This window comes from Onychostruthus taczanowskii, unplaced genomic scaffold, assembly GCF_017590055.1.
Source record: "Onychostruthus taczanowskii isolate IOZ18803 unplaced genomic scaffold, ASM1759005v1 scaffold677, whole genome shotgun sequence".
Taxonomy (NCBI): domain Eukaryota; kingdom Metazoa; phylum Chordata; class Aves; order Passeriformes; family Passeridae; genus Onychostruthus; species Onychostruthus taczanowskii.
The window spans coordinates 1-19372 of record NW_024504533.1 but is presented as its reverse complement, the minus strand read 5'-3'; the positions used below and the strand labels follow the sequence as shown (position 1 = coordinate 19372).

Here is a 19372-nt window from a genome sequence, read left to right as displayed (position 1 = left end):
GGGGAGGAAGGAGCCGCTTCCCGTGGGGGGAGGGGAGGGGGGGTGGGGGATGGGGCCCGTCCGTCCGTCCGTCTGTCCGTCCGTTCCGTCCGTCTGTCCGTTCCCTGCGTCCACCTGTCTGTCTGTCCATTCCCTGTCTGTCCATCCATCCATTCCCCGTGTCCGTCTGTCCGTCCGTCCATTCCCTGCGTCCACCTGTCCATCTGTCCGTCCGTCCGTTCCCAAGGACAGAGCTGTCCGTCCGTCCATCCGTCCACTCCCCGTGCCCATCTGTCCGTCTGTCCGTCCGTTCCCCGTGTCCATCTGTCCATCTGTCCATTCCCCGTGTCCGTCTGTCCGTCCGTCTGCCCGTCCCTGTGTCCGTCCGCCCCGTCCGTCCGTCCATCCTTTCCCTCTGTCCGTCCGTCTGTCCGTCCATCCATCCAATCCCGTGTCCGTCTGTCCGTCTGTCCACTGCCCGTGCCCATCTGTCTGTCCATCTGTCCGTCCATCCACCCCGTCTGTCCATCCATTCCCTCTGTCCGTCCGTCCGTCCGTCCGTCCGTCCATCCATCCTTTCCCTCTGTCCGTCCGTCTGTCCATCCATCCAATCCCGTGTCCGTCTGTCCGTCTGTCCACTGCCCGTGCCCGTCTGTCCGTCCGTTGCCCGTGTCCGTTTGTCCATGTGTCCGCCCCCAGTGTCCGTCCGTCCGTCCGTCCGCCCCGTCCGTCCGTCTGTCTGTCCATCCATTCCCTCTGTCCGTCCGTCCGTCCATCCATCCAATCCTGTGTCCATCTGTCCGTCCGCCCGTTCCCCGTGTCCGTTTGTCCATGTGTCTGCCCCCAGTGTCCGTCCGTCCGTCCGTCCACCCCGTCTGTCCGTCTGTCCATTCCCTCTGTCCATCCGTCCATCCATCCATTCCTCGTGCCTGTCCGTCTGTCCGTCCGTTCCCCGTGTCCGTCCGTCCGTCCATCCATCCATTCCCCGTGCCCGTCCGTCCGTCTGTCTGTCCATCCCTGTGTCCGTCCGTCCGTCCATTCCCTGTCCGTCCATCTGTCCGTCCGTCCATCCATCCATTCCCAGTGCCCGTCCGTCCATCCGTCTGTCCGTCCCAACTGCCCGTTCCCCGCGTCCGTCTGTCCACGCGTCCATCCAATCCCGTGTCCGTCCATCCGTCCGTCCGTCCGTCCATTCCCCCGTCCGTCTGTCCACCAGACCATTCCCGTGTCCGTCTGTCCGTCCGTCCGTCTGCCCCCAGCGTCCGTCCCTCCGTCCGTCCGTTCCCCGTGTCCACCTGTCCGTCTGTCTGTTCCCCGTAGCCGTCCGTCCATCCGTCCATCCGTCCGTCCATTCCCTCTGTCTGTCTGTCCGCCCGTCCATCCCAACTGCCCATTCCCCGTGTCTGTCCGTCCGTCTGTCCGTCCTTTCCCCGTGTCCGTCCGTCCATCCGTCCGTCCATTCCCCGTGTCCATCCGTCCGTCTGTCTGTTCCCCGTGTCCGTTCGTCCGTCCGTCCATCCATTCCCCAGTCCGTCTGTCCACCAGACCATTCCCGTGTCCGTCCGTCCGTCTGTCCGTCTGCCCCCAGCGTCCGTCCGTCTGTCCGTCCATTCCCCGTGTCCATCCGTCCGTCTGTCCGTCCATCCCTGGGTCCGTCCGTCCGTCCGTCTGTCCGTCCGTTCCCCGTGTCCGTCCGTCCGTCCGTCTGTCCATCCTCCCGTTCCCCCTGTCCGTCTGCCCGTCCCCGTGTCCGTCCGTCTGTCCGTCCGTCCATTCCCCGTGTCCGTCCGTCCGTCCGTCTGTCTGTCCATCCCCGTGTCCATCTGTCCGTCCGTCCATCCTCCCGTTCCCCCCGTCCGTCTGTCCGTGCGTTCCCAATCCGCAGAGGGGCGTGGCCATGCAAATCAGCCCCGTTAACACCCATGTGTTATTTCCAAGGGAGGCGTGGCTATGCAAATCAGCTCTTATAACACCAATAGATTGTTTCTAAAGGGAGGCGTGGCTATGCAAATCAGCACTTTTATCGCTACTAGATTGTTTCTAAAGGGAGGCGTGGCTATGCAAATCAGCACTTTTATCGCTAATAGATTGTTTCTAAAGGGAGGCGTGGCTATGCAAATCAGCACTTTTATCGCTAATAGATTGTTTCTAAAGGGGAGGCGTGGCTATGCAAATCAGCGCCCCTAAATGCATTACACAGGTTTTTAAAGGGGCGTGGTTATGCAAAGAAGTCAATTTACCATAAACATATTGCTTCAAAGGGAGGGCGTGGCTATGCAAATCAGCTCCTATGACACCAATATATCTTTTCTAAAGGAGGGTGTGGCTATGCAAATAACATCATTAATGCCATTAGATCGGTTTCTATCTGGGGGCGTGGCTATGCAAATCAGCTCTTGTAACCTCATTATAGAGCTTCTAAAGGGAGGTGTGGCTATGCAAATCACACTCATTAATGCCATCAGATCAGTTTCTAGCTAGGGGGCGTGGCTATGCAAATCAGCTCTTATAACGCCATTATAGAGTTTTTAAGGGGAGGCGTGGCTATGCAAATCACCTCTTATAACACCAATATATCGTTTCTAGAGGGAGGAATGGCTATGCAAATCACATCATTAACGCTATTACATATGGTTTTAGCTGGAGGGCGTGGCTATTCAAATCAACCCGCTACCCACAATGCCTCGCGGCGGCGCCGGGGAAGAACCGGAAGTGGAACCGTGAGGGGAAGAAGAAGCCGGTCACAAAATGGCGGCGCTGGGGCTGCGGGCCCCGCCGCTGCTCCGGTGGCCGCGGAGGCATCGTGAACGGGGAGGGGCGTGGCTATGCAAATCACCTCTTATAGCGCCAATGTAGAGATTCTAAAGGGAGGCGTGGTTATGCAAATCACTCCTATTAACACTAACACCTCGTTTTCTCGCTATTCAAATCATCCCGTTACCCACAATGCCCCGCGGCGACATCCGGGAAGAACATATGGGAATGTTGGGATATCGCGATATTGGGACAGCGGGATATCGCGATATGGGGATATGGGAATGTTGGGATATCGCGATAGTGGGACAGTGGGATATCGCGATACGGGGATGTCGGGAGAGCGGGGTATCACGATATGGGGATATCGGGACTGTGGGATATCCCGATATGGGGGTGTCACGATATTGGGACATCAAGACATCGCGATATGGTGACGCATCGTGATATGAGGACGCTGGGCTGGGCGATATCGCGACATATCGCGATATGAAGACACTGGGCTGGGCGATGTCACGACATATCGCGATACGGGGACGCTGGGCTGTGGCACTATCACGACATATCGCGATGTGGGGACGCTGGGCTGTGGCACTCTCACGACATATCGTGATACGGGGACGCTGGGCTGGGACAATGTCACGACATATCGCGATATGAGGACGCTGGGCTGTGGCGATATCGCGACATACCGCGATACGGGGACGCTGGGCTGGGACAATGTCACGACATATCGCGATATGAAGACACTGGGCTGGGCGATGTCACGACATATCGCGATACGGGGACGCTGGGCTGGGGCGACACAGCGATATATTACGACGTATCACGATACATTGCGGGCTGTGGCGATATCGCGACATATCGCGATATGAAGACACTGGGCTGGGGCGACACAGCGATGTATCACGACATATCGTGATATGTCGCGGTATATCGCAGTATATCGCGATATATCGCGACACGGCCCCTCCCCTCCGCAGAGGGCGGCGCGGATCCGGCGCTGAACCCCGGCCTGGCGGCGGTGGTGGCGCAACGACATACACTGAACGTCCCCAAGGCCACCATCGAGGGAGCGCTGCGGTCAGTCAGGGTGAGTGACCGCTGAGTGACCACTGAGTGACCAATGAGTGACCACTGACCACCCAGTGCCGGACACTGAACGTCCCCAAGGCCACCATCGAGGGAGCGCTGCGGTCAGTCAGGGTGAGTGACCGCTGAGTGACCAATGAGTGACCACTGACCGCCGCTGAGTGACCACTGAGTGACCACTGAGTGACCAATGCGTGACCGCTGAGCGACCAATGAGTGACCACCGACCACCCCTGAGTGACCACTGAGTGACCCCTGAGTGACCCCTGAATGACCACTGACCACCTCTGAGTGACCAATGAGTGACCAATGAGTGACCACTGACCACCCCTGAGTGACTAGTGAGTGACCACTGACCATCCCAGTGACCACTGAGTGACCACTGACCGCCCCTGAGTGACCACTGAATGACCCTGACCACTGAGTGACCACTGCCCACCCCTGAGTGACCACTGAGTGACCCCTGACCACCCCTGAGTGACCACTGAGTTACCACTGACCACTCCTGAGTGACCACTGACCATCCTAGTGGCAACTGAGTGACCCCTAAGTGACCACAGAGTGACCACTGAACGACCCTGACCCCCGAGTGACCGCTGCCCGCTCTCTCCGGCCACAGGGTCACTGAGCACTGACCGCTGCCCGCTCTCTCCGGCCACAGGAGCGTCCGGCCGGGGGGTCGCAGGTGCTGCTGACCGCTCGGGGCCCGGGGGGGTCACTCGTGCTGCTGGACGTCCGAACCGACAACGTCCGGCGCAGCCAGGCCGAGCTCCGGACGCTGCTGGGCCGCCACGGGTCAGTGCTGACCACTGAGTGACCCTCGGGTGACCGCTGAGTGACCGCTGAGTGACCCTCGGGTGACCGCTGAGTGACCGCTGAGTGACCCTCACTGACTCCTGAGTGACTGCTGAGTGACCACTGAGTGACCCCTGAGGGGACCCTGACCCCCGAGTGACCGCTGCCCGCTCTCTCCGGCCACAGGGTCACTGAGCACTGACCGCTGCCCGCTCTCTCCGGCCACAGGAGCGTCCGGCCGGGGGGTCGCAGGTGCTGCTGACCGCTCGGGGCCCGGGGGGGTCACTCGTGCTGCTGGACGTCCGAACCGACAACGTCCGGCGCAGCCAGGCCGAGCTCCGGACGCTGCTGGGCCGCCACGGGTCAGTGCTGACCGCTGAGTGACCCTCGGGTGACCACTGAGTGACTGCTGAGTGACCGCTGAGTGACCCTCACTGACCCCTGAGTGACCCCACTGACCCCTGAGTGTCTGCTGAGTGACCACTGAGTGACCCCTGAGTATCTGCTGAGTGATCACTGAGTGACCCCTGGGTGACCCCTGAGTGACCCCCGGGTGACCGCTGAGTGACCCCGGGTGACCCCTGAGTGACCCCTGAGTGATGACTGAGTGACCAGAGTGACCACTGAGTGACCCCACTGACCCCTGGGAGACCCCCGAGTGACTCCTGAGTGACCGTCACTGACCACTGTCCACCCCTGGTCACTCAGGAGGGTCACTGACCCCTGAGTGACCCCTGATGACCCCCGAGTGACCCCACTGACCGCTGTCCACCCCTGGTCACTCAGGATGAGTCACTGACCCCCAAGTGACCCCTGAGTGACCCCACTGACCCCCGAGTGACCCCGCTGACCGCTGCCCACCCCCGGTCACTCAGGGCCTCGCTGACCGATGACGTCCGGCACGCCTTCGAGGCCGTGGGCGTGGTCCGAGTGTCCGGCCGGACGCTGGCCATGGAGGCCGTGCTGGAGCTGGCCGCAGCGGCCGGAGCCCAGGACGTGGTGGCCGAAGACGAGGCCGAGCTCAAGGTGGGTCCGGCCGCTGGCTGACCGCTGCCGCCGGTCACTCAGCGGGCGGCGGTCACTCCCTGAGTGACCCCTGGTGGTCATCGGTCACTTCGGGGAGTGACCGGTGACCGATGACCACCCCGAGTGCCGCCCGCCGGTCAATAAAGGCGTGAGACGCGGGGCGAGCGGTCAAGCGGTCAGTGGGAGGGGTCAAGTGGTCATTGAGGGGGTCAAGGGGTCAGTGGGTGGGCCAAGGGGTCAGTGGGAGCGTCAAGGGGTCAGTGGGAGGGTCAAGGGGTCAGTGGGTGGGTCAAGGGGTCAGTGGGAGGGTCAAGGGGTCAGTGGGATGGTCAAGTGGTCATTGGGTGGGTCAGGGGCTCAGCGGGAGGGATCAAAGGGTCATTGAGGGGCTCAAGGGGTCAGTGGGGTGGTCAGTGGTCATTGAAGGGGCTATTGGGGTGGTCAGTGGTCAGCGGGGTGGTCAAGAAGTGACCAAGGGTCAGTGGGAGCGGTCAAGGGGTCGGGGGGGGGTCAAGCGGTCAGTGGGAGTGGTCAGTGGTCACCAGGAGTGGTCAGTGGGTCAGTGGGTTGGCCTGTGGTCACTCAGGGTAGTCAGCGGTCATTGGGATGGTCAGTGGGAGTGGACAGTGGTCATCGGGGTGGAGTGATCAGCGGTCATCAGGGTGGTCAGTGGGAGTGGTCAGCGGTCATCAGGGCGGTCAGTGGGAGTGGTCAGTGGGAGTGGTCAGCGGTCACCTGGACGGTCAGTGGGAGTGGTCAGCGATCACCGGGGCGGTCAGTGGGAGTGGTCAGTGGTCACCAGGGTGGTCATTGGGGTGGTCAGTGGTCACTGGGGCGGTCAGTGGGAGTGGTCAGTGGGAGTGGGGAGTGGTCACTGGGGTGGTCAGCGGGAGGGGTCAGCGGTCACCACGGCGCGCCCAAACAACGCCCGACTCATCCTGAAGTGACCAGAACCCCTCCGGCCGCTCCGGCCGGGCTCGTTTATTGGCGGTCACTCGTCCGAGCCGGCCGGGCTGCCCAGGAAGAGGCCGGAGTAGCCAAAGGCCGGAGCGGAGCCTTCGTCCTCCTCCTCCTCCTCCTCGTCCTCCTCCTCGTCCTCGTCCTCCTCGTGGTCATCGCGGTCATCGTGGTCATCCTCGTCCTCCTCCTCCTCCGGCCGGACGGCGGCCGAGCGGTCAGCGGCGCCATCGGGCCCGTGGTCATCTCCGGGCTCGTCCGGCGGTGGCCGGAGCCCGCCGGACATCGGCCGAGAGCCGCTTGACCACTGGTCATCTCTTGAGCCAGCTGACCAGTGGTCATCGCTTGGGCCGGGTGGCTTTGCTGGAGCTGACCACTGGTCACTCTTTGATCCCGCTGACCACTGGTCATTCTTCGACCCCGCTGGCCACTGGTCATCCTTGGAGCCTGATGACCACTGGTCATTCTTGGAGCCTGATGACCACTGGTCATCCTTTGAGCCTGCTGACCACTGGTCACTCTTCATCCCAGCGCTTCCTCCAGCTGACCACTGCTCCTCCTTCACCCCCGCTGACCACTGGTCACTCTTGGAGCCTGCTGACCACTGGTCATCTCTCGAGCCAACCCCTTTGCCTCCCACTGACCACTGCTCCTCCTTCACCCCCGCTGACCACTGGTCATCCTTCCTCCCTCCCCTCCCCCTCCCCGCGGCCGGCCGCGCTCTCCGCGTCCTCCTGGCCGCCTCTCCGGCCGCCTCGGAGTGACCGCCGCAGTGTCCGAGCAGCCGTCCGAGCAGGAATCGCCGCTGGCCTCGGGCCAGCGTCCACTTGGCCTCCAGCCGCGCCAGCTCGTCGCAGAGCGCGGCGTTCTCCAGCACCAGCGCCCGCGCCGCGCGCCGCAGCCGCCGGAAACTCGGCCGCGGTCAGCGCTGGCCCTGCCGGACGCCGCCAGGGCCGCGGCCGAGCGGCTGCTGCGGGCTCTGGCCGAGTGGCCGGACGCTGTCCGGCTCTTCCACAACCTCCAGGACGGGCCCGCGGTCACTCGGGGCGGTCACTCGGCTCCGGCCGCGCCGCCCGCCGGTCAATAAAGGCGTGAGACGCGGGGCGAGCGGTCAAGCGGTCAGTGGGAGGGGTCAAGTGGTCATTGAGGGGGTCAAGGGGTCAGTGGGTGGGCCAAGGGGTCAGTGGGAGCGTCAAGGGGTCAGTGGGAGGGTCAAGGGGTCAGTGGGTGGGTCAAGGGGTCAGTGGGAGGGTCAAGGGGTCAGTGGGAGGGGTCACTGGGGTGGTCAGTGGGAGGGGTCACTGGGGTGGTCAGTGGGAGTGGTCAGCGGTCACCTGGACGGTCAGTGGGAGTGGTCAGCGATCACCGGGGCGGTCAGTGGGAGTGGTCAGTGGTCACCAGGGTGGTCATTGGGGTGGTCAGTGGTCACTGGGGCGGTTCGTGGGAGTGGTCAGTGGGAGTGGTCAGTGGTCACTGGGGTGGTCAGCGGGAGTGGTCAGCGGTCACCAGGGTGGTCAGTGGGAGTGGTCAGTGGTCTCCGGGGTGGTCAGCGGGAGGGGTCAGCGGTCACTGGGGCGGTCAGTGGGAGTGGTCACTGGGGTGGTCAGCGGGAGGGGTCAGCGGTCACCACGGCGCGCCCAAACAACGCCCGACTCATCCTGAAGTGACCAGAACCCCTCCGGCCGCTCCGGCCGGGCTCGTTTATTGGCGGTCACTCGTCCGAGCCGGCCGGGCTGCCCAGGAAGAGGCCGGAGTAGCCAAAGGCCGGAGCGGAGCCTTCGTCCTCCTCCTCCTCCTCCTCGTCCTCCTCCTCGTCCTCGTCCTCCTCGTGGTCATCGCGGTCATCGTGGTCATCCTCGTCCTCCTCCTCCTCCGGCCGGACGGCGGCCGAGCGGTCAGCGGCGCCATCGGGCCCGTGGTCATCTCCGGGCTCGTCCGGCGGTGGCCGGAGCCCGCCGGACATCGGCCGAGAGCCGCTTGACCACTGGTCATCTCTTGAGCCAGCTGACCAGTGGTCATCGCTTGGGCCGGGTGGCTTTGCTGGAGCTGACCACTGGTCACTCTTTGATCCCGCTGACCACTGGTCATTCTTCGACCCCGCTGGCCACTGGTCATCCTTGGAGCCTGATGACCACTGGTCATTCTTGGAGCCTGATGACCACTGGTCATTCTTGGAGCCTGATGACCACTGGTCATCCTTTGAGCCTGCTGACCACTGGTCACTCTTCATCCCAGCGCTTCCTCCAGCTGACCACTGCTCCTCCTTCACCCCCGCTGACCACTGGTCACTCTTGGAGCCTGCTGACCACTGGTCATCTCTCGAGCCAACCCCTTTGCCTCCCACTGACCACTGCTCCTCCTTCACCCCCGCTGACCACTGGTCATCCTTCCTCCCTCCCCTCCCCCTCCCCGCGGCCGGCCGCGCTCTCCGCGTCCTCCTGGCCGCCTCTCCGGCCGCCTCGGAGTGACCGCCGCAGTGTCCGAGCAGCCGTCCGAGCAGGAATCGCCGCTGGCCTCGGGCCAGCGTCCACTTGGCCTCCAGCCGCGCCAGCTCGTCGCAAAGCGCGGCGTTCTCCAGCACCAGCGCCCGCGCCGCGCGCCGCAGCCGCCGGAAACGCTGCCGGACGCGCTCGGCCGGACGCGGCCGGAGGGGCTTGGGCATCGTCCGGCCGGGAGTGGACGCTGGGGGGGAGAAACGGCGAGAGTTGGTCAAAGCGCGACGAAAAACGGTGGAAATGCAACAAAAATCGACATAAATTGGCGAAATTTTGGCGGAAATTTGTGTTGGGTTGACCCAAGTCAACGTTGGGTTGACCCAAGTCATCGTCGGGTTGACCCAAGTCAACGTTGGGTTGACCTAAGTCATCGTTGGGTTGACCCAAGTCAACATTGGGTTGACCTAAGTCATCGCTGGGTTGACCCAAGTCATCGTTGGGTTGACCCAGGTTGAGCAAAGTTGACCAAAATTGGTTGAAATTGACCCAAAGTGACCAAAATCAGCACAAATTGACCCAAATTGTCGGAAATTTGGCACAAATTGGTGTTGGGTTGACCCAAGTCAATGTTGGGTTGACCCAGGTTGAGCAAAGTTGACCAAAATTGGTTGAAATTGACCCAAATTGGCTCAATTTTGGCACAAATTGGTGTTGGGTTGACCCAAGTCATCGTTGGGTTGACCCAAGTTGAGCAAAGTTGACCAAAATTGGCACAAATTAAGTGAAATTGAGTGAAATTGACCAAAATTGGCCAAAAATGACCAAAGTTGAGAGGAATCGACCCAAGTTGATGTAAATTGCCCCAAAATTGGTCTTGGATTGACCCAAGTCAACGTTGGGTTGACCCAAGTCATCGTCGGGTTGACCCAAGTCAACGTTGGGTTGAGCCAAGTTGACCAAAATTGGCAGAAATTGACCCAAATTGGCTGAAATTGACCCAAATTGACCAAAATTGGAACAAACTGGACCAAAATTGACCAAAATTTGTGTTGGGTTGACCCAGGTTGAGCAAAGTTGACCAAAATTGGTTGAAATTGACCCAAATTGACCAAAATTGGTGTTGGGTTGACCCAAGTCGACGTTGGGTTGAGCCAAGTTGACCAAAATTGGCCAAAATTGACCCAAATTGACCAAAATTGAGCGAAATTGACCCAAATTGACCAAAATTGGAACAAACTGGACCAAAATTGACCAAAATTGGTGTTGGGTTGACCCAAGTCAACGTTGGGTTGAGCCAAGTTGACCAAAATTGGCCCAAATTGGCCGAAATTGACCCAAATTGGCCAAAATTTACCCAAATTGACCAAAATTGGCCAAAATTGACCCAAATTGAGCCAAAATCGGCACAAATTGACCCAAATTGGTACAAATTCAACCAAAGTTGGTCTTGGGTTGACCCAAGTTGACAAAAATTGAGCGAAATTGACCCAACTTGGACTAAATTGATCAAAATTGACCGAAATTGATCTTGGATTGACCCAAATTGACCGAAATCAACCAAAATTGACCCAAATTGAGCCAGATCAGCACAAATTGAGACCAAATTGACCAAAATCGACCAAATTCGGCCCAAATTGAGCTGAAATTGACCAAAATTGAACGAAGTTGACCCAAAATTAAGAAAAATTCACCGAAATTGACCCAAATTGGCCAAAATTGACTCAAATCGAACAAATTTGACCAAAATGACCCAAATGGAGCCAAATCTGCACAAATTGACCTCAAAATCGCCCAAATTGACCCAAACCGAGGTCGGAGGAGCCTTTGGGGTAAAAATCGGGAAAATCGAAAAAATCGGGGGTGGATTTTGGGGTGAAAACGGCGATTTTTGGGCAAATCGATCCGGCCGTGGATCCGCATCCATTAACGGCCCAACGGAAGCTTCCCCTCCCCCCCCCGCTCCTTCCCCGCGGGGTTTTGGGGCGAAATTCGCCGATTTTGGGGCAAAATTCGCCGATTTGGGGGCAAAATTCGCCGATTTTGGGACTCACCGCGGGCGGAACGGAGCGGGCGCGACCGGAAGTGAGCGCGGGGGGAAGGGAAAGGAGGGAACACCACCCGGAAGTGGGCGGCGAAACCGGAACCGGCCGGGGGAATCCCCGACAAACGGGAATTTAGACCCAAAACCGCGCCAAGGTCCGGCTTTAGGCCCCGGTTACGTCACGGTTTTACCTTTTTGGGGCCAAACCGCCGCGTTTTGGGTCCTACGTTTTGCGGCTAATGGGTTTTTCCGGCTTTGAGCCGCTCTGGCCCGCTCGGAGGACCGCGACTTCCGTTAACCTCAACGAACAGCCATCACCTCTATGGTCACTTCCGGTCCGCGCCGTCATCACCTCCTCCCCTTTATGGTTATTTCCGGTTGGAGACGCTCTGGCCCGCTCGGAGGACCAAAATCCCCCATTAATCCAAACGCCCCCCCTCGCAACTCTATGATCCTCCCATTTAACCCCATGGGAGCCGCTCCGGCCCGCTCGGAGGACTCACGTTCCCCTCTTTTATTTCCCCCCAAATCCCGATTTTTGTCCCCCCAAAAAATTCCCAATTTTATCCCTAAAATTCCCCAATTTTCCCCCCAAAAATTTCCCAATTTTCTCCCTAAAATTCCCCAATTTTCCCCCCAAAAATTCCCGATTTTTTTTCGCTCCTCCTTTCCGCTTCCGCCCCGCCCCCTTCCCCACCCTCGGGGGGGCGTGGCTTCCCCAAAATCCCGGGAAATTGCCCCAAAAATCCGTGTGGGGGAGGGGCAGGAGCGGGGCCATGGAGCAGGTGAGGGGGGGGGGAGGGGAAATTTTGGGAGTTTTTTGGGGGAACTTCGGGCGATTTTGGGCAACTTCGGCCGAGTTCGGAGCCACTTCCGGGTGGGGGAGGGGAATTTGGGGCGGATTTTGGGGTTTTTTCGGAGCTAAAAAAAGTGAAATTTGGGATTTTTGGGGGGGATTTTTTTTTGGTTTTTGGGGATTTTGAGGATTTTGGGATTCCCAGTTCAATCCCAGTCCAATCCCAGTCCAATCCCAGTATTCCCAGTTGGATTTTTTTGGGGTTCCCAGTTGGATTTTGACGATTTCCAGGCGAATTTTGACGATTTTGGCCGTTCCTGGGTGGATTTTTTGGGGGGTTTTTTTGGGGATTTTGGGATTCCCAGTTTACTCCCAGTTCAATCCCAGTCCAATCCCAGCATTCCCAGTTGGATTTTTTGGGGTTCCCAGTTGGATTTAGACGATTTCCAGGCGAATTTTGACGATTTTGGCCGGTCCTGGGTGGATTTTTTGGGGGGTTTTTTAGGGGATTTTGGGATTCCCAGTATTCCCAGTCCAATCCCAGCATTCCCAGTTGGATTTTTTGGGGTTCCCAGTTGGATTTAGACGATTTCCAGGCGAATTTTGACGATTTTGGCCGGTCCTGGGTGGATTTTTTGGGGGGTTTTTTAGGGGATTTTGGGATTCCCAGTATTCCCAGTCCAATCCCAGTCCGGTTCCGGCTCTCCCCAGGGCCTGGTGATGGTGGTGACGGGCGGCTCGGGGTTCCTGGGCTCTCACCTGGTGCAGGTGCTGCTGGAGGCGGAGCCGGAGCTCCGGGAGCTGCGGATCCTCGACCTCGACCCCGACCTCGAGATGGTCCCGGAGCGGCACCGTGAGCCCCAGAAAGGCCCCGATTCACCCCAAAAATCCGCCCCAAAACGCCCTGAATTCAGCCAAAAAATCCACCCCAAAGTGCTCTGAGTTCACCCCAAAGGGTGTTTTCGGGGTAACTTTGGGGATATTTTTGGGGCAATTCCGGGGTGTTTTCGGGGTAAATTTGGGGGGATTTTTGGGGCAATTCCGGAGTGTTTTTGGTGTAAATTTGGGGGTATTTTTGGGGCAATTCCGGGGTGTTTTCAGGGTAACTTTGGGGGTATTTTTGGGGCAATTCCAGAGTATTTTTGGGATACTTTGGGGGTATTTTTGGGCCAATTCCGGGGTGTTTTTGGGGTAATCTTTGGGGATATTTTCAGGGTAATTCCAGAGTATTTTCAGGATGCTTTGGGGGTATTTTTGGGGCAATTCCGGGGTGTTTTCGGGGTAACTTTGGGGTGGTTTTGGGGCGTTCCAGGCACCAAGAACGTGATCCGGGGCTGCCAGGCCGCGGGGGTGCCGGTGCTGATCTACACCAGCAGCATGGAGGTGGTGGGGCCCAACACCCGCGGGGACCCCTTCGTCAGGTACCCGCCCCAAAAACCCCCAAAAACACCCCAAAATGAAAAAAATCACCCCAAAAATGGACTCGGCGCCCCCAAAAACCCCAAAAAAACACCCCAAAATGAAAAAAAAGAAAAAAAAAACCCCAAAAATGGACTCAGCGCCCCCAAAAACCCCAGAAAACACCCCAAAAATGGACTCGGCGCCCCCAAAAACCCCAAAAAAACACCCCAAAATGAAAAAAAAGAAAAAAAAAACCCCAAAAATGGATCCAGCGCCCCCAAAAACCCCAGAAAAAACCCCAAAAATGACTTGAAAAAAAAAAGCCAAAAAATCCCAAAAAATTCCCTAAAAAATCAAAAAAAAAAATGCAAAAAAATTCCCAAAAATTTCCACAAAAATCCCAAAAAAATCCATTAAAAATTTGTAAAAAATTCCAAAAAAAATCCAAAAAAATCCAAAAAAATCCCCCCAAAAATTCCCAAAAAATCGCAAAAAAATTCCATAAAATTTTCTGAAAAATTCCCAAAAAATCCCCCAAAAACTTCCACAAAAATAAAAAAAATTCCATTAAAAATTCCATTAAAAATTTGAAAAAAATCCCCAACAACTCCAAAAAAATCCCCAAAAATTCTCCAAAAATCCCAAAAAAATTCCACAAAAAAGAAAAAAAATTTAAAAAAAAATCGCAAAAATCCCCCCAAAATTCCCAAAAATTGTAAAAATTTACACAAAATTCCCAAAAAAATTTCCATTAAAAATTCGAAAAAAATTCCCAAAAAAATCCAAAAAAATTGCCAAAAAATCCCCAAAAATTCCATTAAAATCCCCCAAAAATTCCCCAAAAATGCATAAAAAATAAATTAAAAAAAATCTCAAAAAATTCCCCCCAAAAAATCCCCAAAAATTCTCCAAAAATCCCCAAAAAATTCCACAAAAAATCCCTAAAAATCCCCCGAAAATTCAAAAAAAAATTCCCTAAAAATCCCCAAAAAATTACCTGAAAATTCAAAAAAAATCCCCCAAAAAATCCCCAAAAATCCCCAAAAAATTCCACAAAAAATCCCTAAAAATCCCCCGAAAATTCAAAAAAAAATTCCCTAAAAATCCCCAAAAAATTACCTGAAAATTCAAAAAAAATCCCCCAAAAAATCCCCAAAAATCCCCAAAAAATTCCACAAAAAATCCCTAAAAATCCCCCGAAAATTCAAAAAAAAATTCCCTAAAAATCCCCAAAAAATTACCTGAAAATTCAAAAAAAATCCCCCAAAAAATCCCCAAAAATCCCCAAAAAATTCCACAAAAAATCCCTAAAAATCCCCCGAAAATTCAAAAAAAAATTCCCTAAAAATCCCCAAAAAATTACCTGAAAATTCAAAAAAAATCCCCCAAAAAATCCCCAAAAATCCCCAAAAAATTCCACAAAAAATCCCTAAAAATCCCCCGAAAATTCAAAAAAAAATTCCCTAAAAATCCCCAAAAAATTACCTGAAAATTCAAAAAAAATCCCCCAAAAAATCCCCAAAAATCCCCAAAAAATTCCACAAAAAATCCCTAAAAATCCCCCGAAAATTCAAAAAAAAATTCCCTAAAAATCCCCAAAAAATTACCTGAAAATTCAAAAAAAATCCCCCAAAAAATCCCCAAAAATCCCCAAAAAATTCCACAAAAAATCCCTAAAAATCCCCCGAAAATTCAAAAAAAAATTCCCTAAAAATCCCCAAAAAATTACCTGAAAATTCAAAAAAAATCCCCCAAAAAATCCCCAAAAATCCCCAAAAAATTCCACAAAAAATCCCTAAAAATCCCCCGAAAATTCAAAAAAAAATTCCCTAAAAATCCCCAAAAAATTACCTGAAAATTCAAAAAAAATCCCCCAAAAAATCCCCAAAAATCCCCAAAAAATTCCACAAAAAATCCCTAAAAATCCCCCGAAAATTCAAAAAAAAATTCCCTAAAAATCCCCAAAAAATTACCTGAAAATTCAAAAAAAATCCCCCAAAAAATCCCCAAAAATCCCCAAAAAATTCCACAAAAAATCCCTAAAAATCCCCCGAAAATTCAAAAAAAAATTCCCTAAAAATCCCCAAAAAATTACCTGAAAATTCAAAAAAAATCCCCCAAAAAATCCCCAAAAATCCCCAAAAAATTCCACAAAAAATCCCTAAAAATCCCTTTGGGGGTATTTTTGGGGCAATTCCAGAGTATTTTTGGGATACTTTGGGGGTATTTTTGGGCCAATTCCGGGGTGTTTTTGGGGTAATCTTTGGGGATATTTTCAGGGTAATTCCAGAGTATTTTCAGGATGCTTTGGGGGTATTTTTGGGGCAATTCCGGGGTGTTTTCGGGGTAACTTTGGGGTGGTTTTGGGGCGTTCCAGGCACCAAGAACGTGATCCGGGGCTGCCAGGCCGCGGGGGTGCCGGTGCTGATCTACACCAGCAGCATGGAGGTGGTGGGGCCCAACACCCGCGGGGACCCCTTCGTCAGGTACCCGCCCCAAAAACCCCCAAAAACACCCCAAAATGAAAAAAATCACCCCAAAAATGGACTCGGCGCCCCCAAAAACCCCAAAAAAACACCCCAAAATGAAAAAAAAGAAAAAAAAAACCCCAAAAATGGACTCAGCGCCCCCAAAAACCCCAGAAAACACCCCAAAAATGGACTCGGCGCCCCCAAAAACCCCAAAAAAACACCCCAAAATGAAAAAATCAGCGCTCCCAAAAACCCCAAAAAAACACCCCAAAAAACACCCAAAAAATGGACTCAGCACCCCCAAAAACCCCAGAAAACATCCCAAAAATGGACTTAGCACCCCCAAAAACACCCCAAAAATGCACTCAACGCCCCCAAAAACCCCAAAAAAACACCCCAAAAATGGACTCAGCGCCCCCAAAAACCCCAAAAAATACCCAAATAATGGACTCAGCGCTCCCAAAAACCCCAAAAAAACACCCCAAAAAACACCCAAAAAATGGACTCAGCACCCCCAAAAACCCCAGAAAACATCCCAAAAATGGACTTAGCACCCCCAAAAACACCCCAAAAATGGACTCGGCGCCCCCAAAAACCCCAAAAAAACACCCCAAAATGAAAAAAAAGAAAAAAAAAACCCCAAAAATGGACTCAGCGCCCCCAAAAACCCCAGAAAACACCCCAAAAATGGACTCAGCGCCCCCAAAAACCCCAAAAATATCCCAAAATTAAAAATACCCAAAAAAATCACCCCAAAAATGGACTCAGCACCCCCAAAAACCAAAAATAAACCCAAAAAACCACCCCAAAAATGGAGTCAGCACCCCCAAAAACCCCAAAAAACACCCCAAAATCCCTAAAATGGCCCCAAAACCACCCTAAAAACATCCCAAAAACTCCAAAAACCACCAACAAACCAAAAAAAAATCCCAAAAAACACCCCAAAAAAACCATCCCAAAACGGCCCCAAAAACTCTAAAAACATCCCAAAAAAACACCACAAAACCCAAAAAACCCCCAAAAATACCCCCCGAAAATGGACTCAGCACCCCAAAAAACCAAAAAAACAAAAATCCCAAAAACCCCAAAATGACCCCAAAAACCCCAAAAAAATCCCAAAACCCACACCCCAAAAACCCCAAAATGACCCCAAAAATGACCCAAAAACCCCAAAATGCCCCAAAAAGGGCCTGAAAACCCCAAAATTCGGAAATTTTTGGTGGATTTTGGCCCTTTTTTGGCAGAATTTTTGGGGTTTTCCTGGGAATTTTGGGGAATTTTTTGGGGAATTTTTGAGGAATTTTTGGGGCAATTTTACAAAATTTTTGGGGCAATTTTGGGGGGAATTTTTGGAATTTGGGGGAATTTTTGGGGCATCCTCGGGTAAATTTTTTTGTCAATTTTTTGGGGCATTTTTAGGGAATTTTTGGGGCAATGTTTTTTCCAAAAATTTTTGGGAATTTCGGGATTTCGGGGCCCCCAAATCCTTGGAGAAAACCAAAATTTTAGGGGGAGGATTTTGGGGATTTTTAAGCCATTTTCGGCCTGAATTTTTTGGGAATTTCATCCGAATTTTTGGAGGACTTTTTGGGGAATTTTTGAGAATTATCCCAAATTTTTTGGGATGATTTTGGGCCGATTTCGAAGCTCTGAAAAACTGAAATTTTAAGGCGCGGCTTCGGGATTTTGGGGCGATTTCGGCCTTTTTGGGGCGGAATTTTTGGGGAATTCCGCCGGAATTTTGGGGGCTTTTTTGGGGATTTGAGAGGACCTGGATTTTGGGGTGATTTTGGGCGTTTTTGGGGCCGCAGGGGGGACGAGGAGACGCCGTACCCCACCCGGCACTCGGAGCCGTACCCGCTGAGCAAGGCCCAGGCCGAGCGGCTGCTGCTGGAGGCCAACGGGAAACCCGTGAGGAAGCCCAAATTTGGGGCAAAATTTGGGGGTTTTGGGGCAAAATTTGGGGGTTTTGGGGGAAAAATTGGGGATTTTGGGTCAAAAATTGGGGGTTTTGGGTCAAAAATTGGGATTTTGGATCGGGAATTTGGGGTTTGGGGTGAGGGAGCGACTCCTGCTGGAGGCCAACGGGAAACCCGTGAGGAACCCAAAAATATTTGGGATTTTGGGGCAAAAATTTGGGGTTTTGGGGCAAAAATTGGGGATTTTGGGTCAAGAATTGGGGGTTTTGGGGCAAAAATTGGGGGTTTTGGGGCAAAATTTGGGATTTGGGATCAGGGAGCGCCTCCTGCTAGAAGTCAACAGAAAACCTGTGAGGAATCCCGAAATATTTGGGATTTTGAGGCAAAAATTGGGGATTTTTGGGTCAAAAATTGGGATTTGGGATCGGGAATTTGGGGTTTGGGGTGAGGGAGCGACTCCTGCTGGAGGCCAACGGGAAACCCGTGAGGAAGCCCAAATTTGGGGCAGAATTTGGGGATTTTGGGGCAAAATTTGGGGGTTTTGGGGCAAAAATTGGGATTTTGGGGTGGAATTTTTGGGATTTCGCCCGGAATTTGGGGGATTTTTTTCTGGGAATCCCAAAATTTTGGATCTTCCTGGAATTTTTTTGGGGGGAATTCCCCCCTCAGGTGGCCCCACCGGGATTTGGGGTGAAATCACCAGAATTTTGGGTGGGATTTTCGGGATTTTGGGTGGAGATTTTGGGATTTTGGGTGGAATTTTTGGGATTTTGGGGTGGAATTGTTCAGATTTTGGGCTTTTCCGTTGCGTTTTGAGCGGAATTTTCGGAATTTTGGGGTGGGATTTTTGGGATTTTGAGTGGGGTTTTTGGGATTTTGGGTGGGATTTTGGGTGGAATTCTTGCAATTTGGGTGGAATTTGTGGGATTTTGGCTGGAATTTTTGGGATTTTGGGGTGGAATTATTCCAATTTTGGGCTTTTCCGTTGCGTTTTGAGCAGAATTTTCGGGATTTTGGGGTGGGATTTTTGGGATTTTGGGGTGGAATTGTTCAGATTTTGGGCTTTTCCGTTGCGTTTTGAGCAGAATTTTCGGGATTTTGGGGTGGGATTTTTGGGATTTTGGGGTGGAATTGTTCAGATTTTGGGCTTTTCCGTTGCGTTTTGAGCGGAATTTTCGGAATTTTGGGGTGGGATTTTTGGGATTTTGGGTGGAGTTTTTGGGATTTTGGGTGGAATTTTTGGGATTTTGGGGTGGAATTTTGGGGATTTTCGGGCAGAATTTTGGGGATTTTGGGATGGAATTCTGGGTATTTTGGGGTGGAATTGTTGGGAATTTTGGGGATTTGCTTTGGATCTCGGGTTTTCCCCTTGCGTTTTGAGCGGAATTTTCGGGATTTTGGGTGGAATTTTGGGGATTTTTGGGATGGAACTTTGGGGATTTCTCCCGGAATTCGGGGTTTTTCCCCCGGGAATCCCGGATTTTTTGGGAATTTCGGGAATTGCCCCCCCAGGTGGCGGGGGGCGGGCGGCTGGTGACGCTGGCCCTGCGCCCCACCGGGATTTTCGGGGAGCGGCACCCCCTGCTGGAGCTCTTCTACCGGCGGGGGAGGGGCCTGGGGGGGCGCGTGCCGCGGACCCTCCCCCAAAACGCCGAGCACGGGCGGGTCTACGCAGGTGAGGGGGGAAATTGGGGGGAAATGGGGGG

General features: G+C 53.7%; 3 protein-coding genes across 3 annotated transcripts in view; 1 reads left to right on the top strand and 2 right to left on the bottom strand.

The window, feature by feature from the left end:
* The window catches only part of LOC121344779 (integrin alpha-D-like), a gene marked incomplete at its 3' end in the record, with an annotated part of 7217 nt that extends 5898 nt beyond the window's left edge, over nt 1–1319 (bottom strand). The window contains exon 1 of the mRNA XM_041421006.1: nt 1097–1319. Within this exon, the coding sequence (XP_041276940.1) occupies nt 1097–1319 (223 nt within the window). The remainder of the gene's footprint in view (nt 1–1096) is intronic.
* A 6943-nt stretch (nt 1320–8262) lies between these two features.
* Nucleotides 8263–11240, bottom strand: LOC121344780 (transcription elongation factor spt5-like). The gene is made up of 2 exons (XM_041421007.1): nt 11090–11240; nt 8263–9285 (listed from the first exon to the last, which is right to left on the bottom strand). The coding sequence occupies exon 2, from the start codon at nt 9263–9265 to the stop codon at nt 8315–8317; it is 951 nt and encodes a 316-aa protein (XP_041276941.1). The 5' UTR covers nt 9266–9285; nt 11090–11240; the 3' UTR covers nt 8263–8314.
* Nucleotides 11241–11674: 434 nt separating this feature from the next.
* Nucleotides 11675–19367, top strand: LOC121344781 (3 beta-hydroxysteroid dehydrogenase type 7-like; the record flags this gene model as incomplete). The annotated part of the gene is made up of 5 exons (XM_041421008.1): nt 11675–11864; nt 12587–12815; nt 13188–13296; nt 17559–17658; nt 19179–19367. Coding segments are annotated over exons 1-5 (636 nt in total), but the record flags the coding sequence as incomplete, so codon positions are not given.
* Between the last annotated feature and the right edge of the window lie 5 nt (nt 19368–19372).